A 15120-nucleotide genomic window follows, 5' to 3' on the forward strand; every position below is an offset into this window, starting at 1 on the left:
ATAAAATCCTAGGTTTTACACATTGCATTTTTCTGTTAATTTTATCTATTATGTTGTTCTGTAATAATTTGTATTTGCTTCTGATCACATGTGCAAAGTATGATATTTTTTAAGATTTTATATACAGTAGGTTAACAGTTCCCTCTGTAAGTCTGATTTGTGGAGTACTATCTTATTTGTAATATGGTCAGTCCAACTGATCTTTAAAATCCTTTGGTGAGTCCATATTTCAAACACTTCCAATTGTTTTATCATTTTAGCCTTAAGAGTCCATGCTTTTACACCATATAATAAAACTGACCGAACATAACATTTCATAATTCATTGTGATTTTCAAGCCAAAGCCATTATTGTAGAGTAGAACTTTCATACTTGTAAATGTTTTCCTTGCCATTTTAATCAGTGTTTTAACTTCTTTATTTGGATTTAAATCTTCTCTTACTAAGGCATGGGTTATTAAAATTTTAATAATATGAAAACGTGGTTATCTGGACAAACTTTTTATTGATGTCCTTGTCAACAAGCATTCAATGCCGAGTGATAAAATGCACTCCAACAGTGGAGTGGAATAAAATTATGCATGACATATACCAATATCTAGTCTGCCATAGACACCTCTCTATCAATATAATTTTATTGTATAATATCTTAATAATTTTAAATTTATTATTATCGATATAATTATTTTACATCAGTTTCTCTTACTATAAGTATACTGTGTATATCAATACTCTCTTGATCTGATGCATAATAATCCTCTACATCAGCATCTTTATGTTGTTGAAAATTGGATTGCTTACTGGTATTAATGGTATGTTTCTTTAAAAACATAATTTTACTAACTTGAGAACCATTAGTGTCTATTGAAATCTTGCATCATCAAAATGACTTTTCAATTATTTGTGGAGAAACTGCCTCTCAATCCATTGTAAATAAATGTCAATTAGTAGTGGCTTTCTTTTTCCATTTGTTAAAAACAAGTTTCCTTGACTAATCCAGATATCATGGCATTCTTGAATGTGAAGTTTGAATGGTTTATTCCAAGAGATGTCTGTTGGCTGAATAAATTTTGTGCACATTTCTGACCTTAATAGCCATATCAATTTTCATATTTTGCAACAATGTTTGTGTTACACTAATGTAACATTTAAAGAGTTCCATATTAAAAAACACTGACTAAATAAAGATCATAGTACAGTTTTTCAATAATGTTTTGTTAAGCTATTATTTATCCAAATTTTTCACTCCATACTAAAACCAGTTTGTAATAAATTTTTTTAATGATCTCAGGCATTGACTTTCTATGATTCAGCAGAACATATGGGGCATATTTAAAGCCATTTGGTTTTCCACTTAATGTCATAGTTATTTTTAATTTTTAATGCACTGTACTAGAAACAGGAACAACTTGAGAGCCCTTTAGTGCTAAAGTAGTAGATGAAGCTGGATCCAGTCAAACTTTCATCTCACACAATATCATTAAATGTATAATTAATTTTTATTCTAATGTTTTGAATATTCATAATAAATTTTATAACCTTAGCAACATAGTTGTCAAGAGGTTGTTGGCATGCAGTAGTGGTATGACATAAAGTTCTAGCATGTCTAGCTAAAAATTGACTAAGTCATCTTTTCCTAAATTTTAATCCAGAAGTAACCATAGAATTTTCAAGTGGTGTGTAAAGTTCTTTTGCTGTTTTTTCAATACTCTTGAGTTGTGAAATGGAATTTTTTTTCTTCTTCTCCTATTTTTCTTTGTACCAAAAATACAGTTCATCCTCTAGTTGTTCAGAAAATGGTTTTCATCCACCATCTTGAATTTGTGCACATTTCTCATCACCTTTATTGACAATTATGTGATCTGTTTTCTTTAAATTCTTCCATTGTTGAATATTTTGATGATCAATATTATATTTTTCTGAAACTGCTGAAATGGTCATTTTATTGCATTCCTCTTGCCTTTTTTTTTAAATGCAAGGATAAAGGATTTTTTCTTAGTTGTTTACATTTTCATTAGTGCCACCATTAGAATTGCCAGATACTTTTTACAGTACTGTCACAGTTATTTGCTGTGGAAGATTGGCCAATTGAAAAGTGAAAAAATCATTATCTACTTGATTGAAAGTTTAAAGCATTGGCAGATTGGAGCAGCCTACAGTCATTTTGTAAAACATAACAAGAAAAATTATTGATGACCAGATGGCCTGATGGGAATTATGGGTAATATGATATCCCAGATTACTATAAGTGCATGGGTTACTATTTTTTCAACATCTTCAATCCTTTGGTTACTATTTGTGTATGAGTTATTATTAAAGCATGGGCTATTAAATATGGAAATATGATGTAATATAAAGAATTTTCTTTTTATATTGATATTTTAAATATAAATTAGTTGAAACTGTTTTTCTTTCACTGAAAATTATTTGTTATTAATACTTTCTTTCATGCCTAGGTAATAATTCTAAGTTTGATGTTCTGGATGGATGTTGTTTTCATAATTGCAAAAATGTACATAATAATTAAACTATAAATAAAAGTTTATAGTTAAATTATCTTAAATAACAAATGAAGATAACTATAAAAGGACTAATTATAATTAAAAAGTTAGGGAAATATTTAAAAAACTCATGCCAAAATTGTATGATCTCTTGAAAACGAGCACTGAGTTCAGCATTAACACTGAATTCAGTGCTCGTTGTCAAGAAATCTAATTATAATTTTCTTAAAACTCAAACAGTACTATTTTACAGTTATGTGTAACTAAAGCAGCAACCATGAAAACTGCATCACTTATGATATATACCAAAAAGCCCTTAACATAAAGTAGAATATGTAAGCTATGATCACAATCTTTAATGATAACATATTTAGTGTAAAAAAGAAACAAGAAGAATAATCCCAAAAAAGATGCAATTTATTACATATAATTCTATATCAAAGTGTTATTTTCACATCACAGCTGATCTGGGCCTCTTGTATGCATTTTTTGTGTAGACACCAAGAGGTCCAGATCAGATGCCTATGCTGGCCAGATAAAAATCTCTATCTATGCTGATCTCAATCCCATTGAAAACTGCTGGTATATTAAGAGTACAAAAATTGCAGAGAAAAGGTCAAAAATAAATACTAACAGCAGAGTGTATTAGAAAAGTATGGTGGCACAAACTTGATTTAGATATTTGAAAAAGCCCATCCACTCTATGCCAGGTTACTGCAAAGTTGTTATTAAGGTTTGAGGAAATCCTATAAAATACTAGGATCCAATTCAACGAGAAATAGCTGTTCATGTTATGTTTTTTTAGGTTTACTTATGCCACAGTCCTTTCTTTTTTCCTTCCATAACTATGAATTACAATCTACAAAATTAAAAAAATTCTTAAAGGAGACAATACAGTTGTCCCTTGATAGTCCGACGTTTTGTAATCTGACATGCTCAGTAATCCGACATACAGGTAACCCCCGTATAACACGGTACTTCTATAGCACGGATTTGCTCTAACATGGTTCGAGAATTGGGAACATCCCTCGTATAACACGATGCTTTTATAGCACGGGTTCATTCTAACACTGTTTGGGAATTAATTAAAACTCTTGTACAACATGAAATGTAATAAAAACTGTTACTAGTTGATGATACTCATGCTGAGATCATCATATAGGATGAATAATCCTCTGGTAAAATAATAAATAAGCATTTTATCCATAAAAAAAATCTACTATATAAAGCTGAAAAACCGGATTTTATCAATGTATGCCAAAAATGGCCACTAGGGGCACCCCTAGCAAGTATTTAAATTAACAATATAAATTATTTTATATTTTTACAGTATAATATTAAGTATATTGTTATTTTTTTTTTTGTAATTTTGTATTTGCCTTTCGACTTGTGAATAATAAATCCGAGGGCTTGCACAGAAGCATGTTGCGACATGAATTTCCCCACCAATTAGTTAACCGAAATGGGTGTTTCATTTCCATATTATCCTAGGCAGCATTTTACTCATAAAATGTAGGAATATCGTAGGCTACTGCTAGCAAAACAATGCCAAATATGTAATCACTTTTGGTAATCCAGACACTTTTGGTAATCTGACACCCCTTTGGTCCCATACCTGTTGGATTATCAAGGGACAACTGTACATAAAAGTATCTTTTCGCTTTGTTCTTTTGCATGCACATGAGGAAAATAACAGTTCCACAGCAGTCTACCTTACATTTGAGGCTACTTGTCTGTCTCAATATGTAAAACATAAAAAAATTTCTCTTGCAACAGCACAATTAAAAAAATTTTTATTAAAATGTGTTTATTTTTTAATTTGCCATCACCAGAGGAATTTTTTTAATGTTTTACATATTGAGCCGGATGAATAGCCTCAAATGAAAGGTTGACCCTGCTGTGGAACTGTTATTTTCCTCATGTGCATGAAAAAGGACAAAGTGAAAAGACACTTTTATGTATTGTGTCCTTTAAGAATTTTCTTAAATTTTGTAAATTTAAAAATTTTATTTGTCCTTGCAGTTTTTATTAAATATGAATTACAAATTTTTACAACAGTGCTCGTTAACAATATTGTGATGTGAAAATAACATTTAAGTCCAATGTAGCATTGTATTTAATAAATTGCATTTTTTTGGTTTATTCTTCTTGGTTTCTTCTCTGCACTACTAATGTTATCATCAAAGATTGCAATCATAGCTTAAATATGCTACTTTCACATCTGTTTACTGCTTTTTGGTATATAACTTAGGTAATGCAATTTTTGTGGCTTCTACTGTATTTTATGTGTTTATTGAGGCTAAACTCTTAAATTAATTTACTTTTAAAGAGTTATTTCTATTATCAATGAAACATTCATTTTTTTTTATCTTTAAATCGTTAAACATTCCATTATAATTACATTTTTTTTTCTATGTACAGTAAGCTAGAACTTTTATATATTGATTTCAAAACACCTTTCTCTCTTTTTCTAGCAAATTCTAAAATTAAATTAAACTAATGTTTTTTGGCTATCTTAAATGGCCTTCTTCAGGTTAAATGTTCTGAATTATGCTTAACCTGAAGAAGGCTATTTAAGATAGCCAAAAGCATTAGTTTAATTTAATTTAAAAATTTGCTAGAAAAAGAGAGAAAGGTGTTTTGAAATTAATAATTATATTTTATAAGTTTTCTATTTAACATAATTATCACATTTTTTATTTTAATTTACGAAACTCGAAATAAGTTAGAAATAATTTTTTATTCTAATTATAATCATAAATATGAATTCAATAATAATTATAATATTAATAATAGTAGTAGTAGCTGGAATATGTAAACAGAATTTCTTGGTGAATTACTTTTTGTCCTTATGTTACAATATGAAACTATGAGCACTAAGTTTTGGCTCTATGGAGGACTTATCACATATTATTGATGTTGGAGTAATCACACAGAATTAGATAGACACAGGTTTATTATGACAATGGTATGCATTTCGGACAGGCTGTCTGTCTCTCTCCATCCATATTTATTATAATTTGGTAGGTATACAGGCATCTATAAAAATACAAGCTATTTTTTGTTAGAAACATTTTGGTTTATGATTAAAATAGTACAAAATTACATTTTTATACATACATAAAAGGAACATTTTATTTTGTTGCTGATGAATGGATGATTTCATTTTCAGGATTTTTCATAGTCGTTATATTATGTTTTCCGTACAAATAGCAACCAGAGATTAAAAATTATGAGATGTTCGGGGCTCCATCACACATTTGTGATGACGTTTATAAATCTGAATGATCAGTAAGACCTTCCAGAGTCAGGATCTCCGACATCACTTAGTCAATTCCATGGACTAAGACATGAGCAAAATTATAAATCTGTTTCTGGAATTCATAGGAGAGTCTATTTTTAACATAAGATGATGAAGTTAGGCAAGGAAATTGAACAAGTTAATGATTAAGATATATTTATTAAGAAAAATTAAATATGTTTATATATACAATTATATAAAAAGATTAAATTCAAATTAATGTAAAATATATCAAAAGAACAAAACTTCTGATTATAATTCTTACTCTAAAAAGGGAACTCAAACTAATACCTCACTAACTAAATAGTTATTTGCCAAGAGAGAGTTTACACAATTTTATTACCTTTTTTTTTTTTTTTTCTATGTGGTTTTAGGCCCTTTACCGCTCTGAGAGCACAAAAAGCCCAATAATTTTATTACCTAGATGATATGCAGTCTAGGTAATAAAATTATGATATGCAGTGAAAGATGAGCTGATGTCTTGAGGAGAGTACATGAAACTATATGACTGGATAGCATAAGTCCAAACTTGCCTCATAAAAGTTCAAGTGAGTTGAGCTAAGTTGAAGTATACTTAAATTGAACTGAGTTAGTTACTGGCTAGCTAGCTGACATTTAGAAGTGACCTATCACCTTTTATAAGAAATCTCCAATCAAATCTTATAAAATAAGCCCTCCATACTTCCGATGAATGATGGAAGTTGGGAAGTTTTGTGGATAGTGTGTGAGAAATCCCACACTAAACTATTACTTTTGAAGGAACTGTGTCATTTTCTACTAAACAGGAAGTTCCTTTTACAACTTCATACAATTTTTAAAAAACACAGATAAAATTCTAGCAAAGATTATAACAAAATCTTGTTTTATAATTTAAAAAATTAAATTATTAACCCTGGATTCTCACAAAATTGTTGTTAATCAAATTAATTGTGAAGTAAACACTATGGTAAATGAACATAATACAAAATTATAAACAAGATTGCAGTTACAAAAGTATGAGCTGTTTTAAGAAAGGTTACATATGTTTTTGCAAACAGTCAGCTTGTACAATGTTTTCTACTACAGAAGCAATGCTAATATAGTATGGTATACAGTGTTGGTGATTTAAGTATTACCTACTGGCTAATAGGTTTCAGATGTTTAAGTAAGGGTGTCAGATGGGAGCTAGTTGTACCCATGTCTTTGTTTATTCTTATGTTATCATGGATTTTGATAATTTCTAAATGTTTGTATAATTTATGTTTGGTAGTATTTCTTTTGGTTTTTAATATTTTCAACAAATTATTATTAATATTGCTGTTATGGAATACATAGTGTTTAGTGACAGCAGAGTTTTTAAGGTTGTATTTTATAGCATTGATGTGTTCTTTAAAGTGTATTTTTAACTTTCTTTTGGTTTCATCAATGTAATTGTGGTTACATCTACAGGAAAACTTATAAACCACATTATTTGAATTTATTTTGGATCTTTTTTGAAAACATTTTTGACACAGAACCTCAGGATTTGGTTGGTGAACTAATGTTTTGGACTATGTCTTCTATTATCTAATCTATTTAGCCATTTTAATAAGCTGGTTTTGGGGTAATTGTTTAACAAAAATAGTTTGATAATTTCATTAATTTTAGAATTTTGATCTATTATATCTGTAGTTCTATTTTTTATTTTATTGATAAACAAGTTGAATGTGTTTTTCTTTGTGTATATAGGGGTCTCTGAATTGTAATCTATCTTTTTTAAAAGTGCATTGTTTAATAAATCAATTAATATTAATTTATCGTTTAGTCTAGTGATTAAAATGTCTAGGAAGGGTAATTGGCGATTTTTTTTTTTCTGTTCTAATTCAAATTTTATGTTTAGATCTAGGTTATTGATATGTTTCAGAAATTGATTGATTTGAATGGTGCTGTTGTAAATGAGTAAGCAATTGTCCATGTAATGGTAAAAACCTAAAATTCCTGGGTTTACAGTTTTTTGTCTATTTTTTCATGCTGATTTCAGCTAATTTTAGTCTTATACAGCTACACATGAGGATCCCTTTGTTTTGTTTATATTAACTATCTTCCAATTTGAAAAAATTATTAGATAAGGTTGTGGCTATATGCCATATAATTTTGTTTATATGTATTCTATATTTAATAGTTTTAATAATACTCTCTCCTTCTTAATCCTGCCTTCTAATTTCCTTTGTTTATTGTTCTGACTTCTGGGAACAGGGACTCTCCCCTTTCCCTCCACTAGGGGGTTGGGTGGAACAATTGCACTTTGAGGAATATAACGAGTAGAAAAGGGAGTCTGGAGTCTCGGGCAGTTATTCTTTTGCTGGACACAAAGAGGCACGGATGTAGATCAGTAAGCTCGTGAGACGGAATTTGATGAGAGCTGAATAGGGAGCCATGAAATGAAGATCCGGACGATAGAATCAGAGAGACCGATGAAGCTATTGTAGAAGATATTCGACACGTGAAAAAAGAACTCGGAGCTACTCACAAAAAAAAGGGTACAAGCCAGCATCGGAGTTTCGTCGAGAAATTGGGACCCACTATCCTATTCATTTTTCTCATTTCCCTATCTCTATATTTTTCTATCTTTAGGATTAATTTAGTTAAGGATTGCGCATGTTTTGATTATTATTGTCGGGCAAGTAGTTACCGCAAAAGCAAACTACTTGGTTTATTGTTGCCATCAGGCAGTGAGAGAACTTGGCATTGTGAGAGACCGAGGGAATCCAAAAGAACTTTCTGTATATAATTGTTTATCGTGTGATTAAATTTGTTTTAATCAAATTCACATGTTTGTGTATTCTTATCGCATTTCACATCTTACAAGGTAAACATGATTATTTCAGTTAGCCATTTTGGGCAGTCATTAGATTGGAGTGATTTTAACACTTTAGTGTGTGTGATTGAGGGGTACATGCTAATTATGTTGGGGGAAGTTAGTCTAATATTGCTATGAACGTTTAATTGTTGTGGTTTGTTCATGAGGGCATCAGTACCAGTGATGCTGTACTGGGGTTTATTTATAGCTTTTGATAAATAGTTCAAGTTTGTACATTACATAATGGTGTATGTCTATTAATGGTCTGTATTTTATCACAGTTTTGTGGGTTTTAACTAAAACTGAATTTTGGTGTTCTGTTTAGATCTGTTAATATAAATTTAGCTTCATCAATAGTAAATATAGCTTATATTTACTATATAAGCTATATTTACTATTAGAATAATAAGCTAAATTTACATCAATAGTAAATTAAGCTTATTATTCTGCTTTTAATTGTTTATAAGTTTTCTAACATCACAGTGTATTTTAAGGATAGGGTTTGCTGGAAGTTTGTGGTAGTTACTCTCTGTGAGGATTTTAGAAGATATTTCACTGTTTTGTGCATTGTCAATGATGATAATTTGGTTTGTTTTATCAGCTTTGTTTATTTTTAAGTTATTGCTGTTGAGAAATTTCCTAATAACCTTCATATTATTATTAAATTTGTATATTTTCTTTCTTTGGGATTTACTTAATGAGTAAATTGTTAATGAATTTTGTAATTCTGTTCTAATGTTCAGGGTCAATGTCCATCTTGTGTAAAATACTGAACTTCCTTCATGTTTTTTGGTAGTTTTATATCAGAAAGGTTTATTATTAGGTTGTTTAACCAATTTTTATTCTGTTTTAATATGGGGTAGCCTAATTTTCTTACTAACTTATTATATTTATTTTGATAATAATTTGAATCTTTTTGGATTGGGCACTTATTAACACCTAGTTTTTCTTCTTTTAATTATTAATTTGCTAATATTAAAAACCAAAAAAAAAATAAAATAAAATAACTACCAAATGCAAATTATACAATCAATCAATCAATCTAACTTTATTAACATAGAAGGCTTTCGCCTGTTACATGGGACGAGAATTGATAAAATAAAATGCAAATTATACAAACATTTAGAAATTATCAAAATCCATGATAACATAAGAGTAAACAAAAACATGGGTACAACTAGCTTCCATCTGGCATCCTTACTTAAACATCTGAAACCTATCAGCCAGTAGGTAATACTTATATCATCAACATTGGATGGCCCTATAGAGCTAATGGAACTGAATTGACCTGTACACAGGCAAAGAAAACTGCTTCGGGAAAACACGTGCGTCTTTGAGTTAGATACGTAATGAAACGCGGTGCTTGTTTTCTTCCTGTGATAATGAACCACAGCTTTCTGCCACACAAAACTTCAAAAAATAACTTTTGTGTGGTCGGTTGTAGTGTTACCTATATTTACCTATATTACTGCTCCACCAGGTACAATGTTTTATTTGTTCCCAAATGAACAATACCCTGGGAGGAAAGAAATGGCTGGCTGAAATTTAATTCCTGAAGTTAATTATATAATGATGTGTTGCATTCTAACCAATCTTCTGTTATAAAACCTTAGTTGGCTCTATTTTAAATTTAGTTTTCTAATGTAAACTTTAGTAATTTTCTTTTTTCTTTTATATTATTTTGTTAAGCTGACAGATATTAATTGTCATATGATGTGATGTTTGAATTTAAGAGATCTATGGAAGAAAGGAGTAAGAAGCAAAATTAGCATTTTGAGGAAATGAAGGTAAAAGTTCTCCCTGTTAATACAGTACTATTAGCTACTGCTATGGTCCTTATTGAAGCTCCTCTATATATATGGTTAGTTATAAATTTCATTATTTACCATGCAATGGATATTTAGTTTGCTTCTTCGACACCACCCTTTAAATTGTACAAAATTAAGAGTATAACAAATATCAGAATATTAATGCTGCTCAGTCCTAATGATCTACAGTTATTTCTCGAGTTATGACGAAAAACTTTCATAAAAAAATTTTTAAAATGTGTCAATTTTTTATAGTTTTCGTCAAATATACATATATATCTTGCACACTTCTGACAATTGATTGCGTCATCTTTAGTTTTGTTGTATTATGTAAGATGGCTAACTGTTTTTTGTAAGTACAGTCACTTCTTGACTTACGTCCGAACTTGCAGAACCGAACCCCGTCGTAAGTCGAGAAATGAATGTATTGACTAATGTAGGCATTAATTTGACCGTAAACTGCTGAATGTACGTATATATTATATATTATTTAAATATATACTTATAATATATAAATTTATAATTTATCAAATTTCTATTTATTAAAATATATTTGGTGTTACATGTAACATACAAAATTCATACAGGATAAATTCATATATTGCAAGAATGCTATTATTCCCCAATAGAAATCAAATGAGCAAAATGTTGAAACAAAAGTAATGTACTGTACATGAAGTACTAAACTTTAAAATTATCACATAAAAACTTAGTGGTAAGATCATCATCAACAGAATCTTCCTCACTAGAATTCTTTTGTATGGTTGAAGCAGATGATGGTTTCCAAGTGTAACGTTTTATCGTTGGTGCTTTTAAGTAGCTCCTTTATTAATAACAGTGCTTCACAAGAATCAGTAAGAACTCGATTTTGTAGTTTAGTTTTTATTAAATTTAATTGCAAAAAAATACTGAATGAGGAAAGCTGCTGAATGAGGAAGCAATAAAAGCATCTATTTACTGCCAAAGTAAAGTAAAAAATACAGAAATATAGAATAAAAACAAATATTTTGAAAGGAAAATGGTGTTGGGTATCTTGATACTGGAACAAGTAAAAAGGTACTAGATTAGTACAAAAGTATTAGGTGGAACAACACTGGTGCCGGCTTTGTAGCCCCGATTCTGTTACCTAGCGTCGCCGCTAGAGACGCCTTGATTTAGTTTCATTGTTCCTTCCACTAGCTCTATAGTAGCATCGCTTCTGTAGTAGAGAACATTGTTTGTACAAGCTGACTGTCTGCAAAAATTATGTTAACATTTCTAAAAACAGCTCATACTTTTGTGAATAAAATCTTGTTTATAACTTTGTATTATGTTCATTTACCATAGTATTTACTTCACAATTAATTTTATTAGCAACAATTTTAATCTCTGTTTGCTATTTGTATGGTAAACATAATATAACAACTATGAAAAATTCTGAAAATGAAATCATTCATTCATCAGCAACAAAATAGAATGTTCCTTTTATGTAGGTATAAAAATGTAATTTTGTACTATTTTAATCATAAACCAAAATGTAACAAAAAACTGCTTGTATATCCGTAGATGCCTGTATATCCACAAATTGTAACAAATATGGCTGAAGAGGATTAGACAACCTGTTTGAAATGCATACCATCATCATCATAAACCTGTGTCTACCTACTCCAATGTCAATAGTATGTGATAAGTCCTCCATAGAGCCAAAACTTAGTGCTCATAGTTTTATAGAATAATTTCTGTTTGGGCTTCACAAATGCTGCCAGAAATCTTTCTCTGTAATTATGTTAAGCTGTGTTAATTTTTCAAATTGTAAAATGTTTTTTTTAAGATAAGCAGTAACACTTGAAAGCACTTGGTTGAAGATTAGGTTAACGTAAATTTGTCTTCAATAAAGCCTTTTTTAAATAAATTTACAAAAAATTATATTTTTGAAAAATAAAATAAACTTTTTTATTTTTAAAATTTTTTTGTGTATAGATGATTTGTTGATAATGATAATCTTTTAGAATAAGTTATTAATAAGTTTATTTAAAATGTAATTTTATATTTATTAGGATATTACTGTCTATATAAGAAAAGAACAAGTACCAATAAATGGGATGGATGTGCCATTTTTTTCAAAACAAGCATGTTTAGTTTGGTTGATTATCATTTAGTTGAATTTTATCGACCTGGAATACCTCTTCTGGATAGAGATAATGTAGCTATAATTGCATTATTAAAACCTAACTGTGTTCCAACTACCAGTGATTTGAAACTTTGTATAGCTACCACACATCTTTTATTCAATCCAAGAAGAGGAGATGTTAAATTAGCACAGATTAGATTATTATTAGCTGAATTAGATAAGATAGCTTTTAAAAGATTATCATCAAATAAACAACCTATTTATTATCCTGTAATAATGTGTGGGGATATGAATAGTGAACCATTTTCTCCTTTATATAATTTTATCAGTAGAGGAAAATTAGATTGCAGAGGTTTAATGAGTGGTGATATATCTGGACAAAAAGAAGGAGCAAGAAAAGGACAGAAATTAGATTTTGATCAGTTATTGCATCCAGAACTAGACATAAATCAAAATACTCAGTATAAAGAAATTTTTGAAATTAGGTATAAAAAAGATAATGTAGAACCAATACATAACCTAGATAAGGATAATGCATGTTCAATTAAAACTGATGATGCTGGATTAAATGAAGAAAATAAACTAAATCTTTTAGGAACAAATTTTAATTTAATGAATAATTCTAATAAAGAAAAAGACAAAAAAAATGTACAGAATCAAATATCTAATAATAGTATTATTGAAGATAATTCTATCATTAGAGAAACTAATACAGAAGCTAATACTACGGTTTCATCTGACTTAATGTCAAATTTAAAAGCACCTGTAAGTTATCCATTTGAGTTACCATTTCCAAAACATATTCATCATCATATTAAATTTTTATCAACTTATAAACATTTCTGTGCAAAAGGTTGTCGCGAAATTACAACACAACACACAAGAGCAAACTGTACAGTAGATTATATATTTTATTCAGTTAAAGATAAATATTCATTTATAAAAAATAATAAGTTGGAACACAAATCTGTAACAGAAGGGGCTCTTCGGCTTCTTGCTTGTTATCGTTTGTTAAATGACACAGAAGTGAAAGAAGTAGGTGGATTACCAAATGCTTGTCAACCATCAGATCATTTGTCCTTAGTAAATAAATTTTTACTGAAAACTGATTATGACATTTAACTTGTTTTAAGAAAATGTATCAATATTAATAAATTTTGACAAAAAAGTTATTGTTAAATTATTTTTTGAAAAATAAATATGAAAACTTGATAATTTTAATGAAAATTGTAATTTATATTTAAATTGAAACTTTGATTTATTAAGATAAAATTATATATCCTATACTTTTTTAATATGAAGAAAATTTATTTTAAGTAAAATATTCATTATGTTTTGAACTGAAAAAAGTATTTTGTTTAATTATAATGGATTAGTTAACAAATGATTTTTAACTTTAGTATTTATTATCCAAAAATCAAATATAAATCAGTGGTTTTTATCCCAATGAAATGGCAATTTGCATATTTAACTTTATTCTAACAGTTATTCGTCCTGCAAAAGATAGAATTCTATCTTTTGCAGTACGATTCATAACTAAAATCTTGCCTTGAAGCAAACAATGAAATTGAGTTGATGAATGAATATCAAACACTGTAACAGAGATAACAGAGACTTATCATAATAATTCCAGCTTAAAATTTTTCACTTACAATGGCTCTGATATTTCGTAGTAAATTAGCTCTAAGCAGGCATGATCAGTACTCATTCAGCATTAATATGTGATTATTATTAACATTGCCTCATGTTGGACAAGAATAGTAACCAGGGTTTACATATTGTTCTGCCTTCATTATTTATTTATTTTAGGTTGTTCTACATCTACTGTAGTATTCTTAAATGTTTGTAATACTGTCGTCTATTAAATAGTTTTTTATGCTTTAATATTTTAATTGACATTCTGTTAATTTTGCAACCATTCTTGTTACAATGTGCTGCCACTGCCAAGTTTGCATAATTGTATTTTGATTGACCATATATATTGTGATAGTCTAGTACTTAACGTTCTTCTGATTTCTCCTACATAAGTGTAACAAGGATTACAATTAAAGGTATAAATTACTCTAGTTTTTGCAAAATATCAATTCTATCTGTAGGTTGTTTAATTCAGATAACATAAACCCTCTTGTCGTTTTTAAATCTGGAGTTACAGTAACATTATGAAGCTCCATTAATTTTTTAATTTCTTCAAAAATACCTTGTGCATACATCATACTTCATATTACTATTTTATGCTTGGAATTAACAGAAAAAATCTTTTTATCCAATTATCTATTAGAGTTTCTATTTCTGACTTCTGGTTCTCTAATTTGGTTGTTCTATTTACAATTTTGCTAAAATACATATTAAAAGTATTTCTTTTATATAAATCAGAAGGCTAGCAGCACAATTTATTACGTTGAATGCATTACTTTCTTTTACATACCTATTAATAAATATTTCTTTGTTCTAGTTAACATTACATCCATAAAAGGTAATTATTGTTCTCTTCTAAATACAGTTTATTAATTAATAATAGTTTAGATATCTTTAATTTTAATTTTCTCATTATCATATATTAAATCATCATGTAGATGATTGCTT

The 15120-nt window shown here is 28.8% G+C and overlaps 1 protein-coding gene across 3 annotated transcripts in view; it reads left to right on the plus strand.

The window, feature by feature from the left end:
• The window catches only part of LOC136983560 (protein angel homolog 2-like), a 59935-nt gene extending 46171 nt beyond the window's left edge, over positions 1 to 13764 (plus strand). For all 3 annotated transcript variants that reach the window (XM_067280340.1, XM_067280342.1, XM_067280341.1), the window contains one exon: positions 12464 to 13764. In XM_067280340.1, coding sequence (XP_067136441.1) covers positions 12464 to 13659 — 1196 coding nt within the window. In that variant the 3' untranslated portion in view covers positions 13660 to 13764. The remainder of the gene's footprint in view (positions 1 to 12463) is intronic.
• Positions 13765 to 15120: the final 1356 nt, after the last annotated feature.

The sequence above is a fragment of the Centruroides vittatus genome, unplaced genomic scaffold (genome assembly GCF_030686945.1).
Source record: "Centruroides vittatus isolate TY-2023 unplaced genomic scaffold, ASM3068694v2 contig_883, whole genome shotgun sequence".
NCBI lineage: Eukaryota > Metazoa > Arthropoda > Arachnida > Scorpiones > Buthidae > Centruroides > Centruroides vittatus.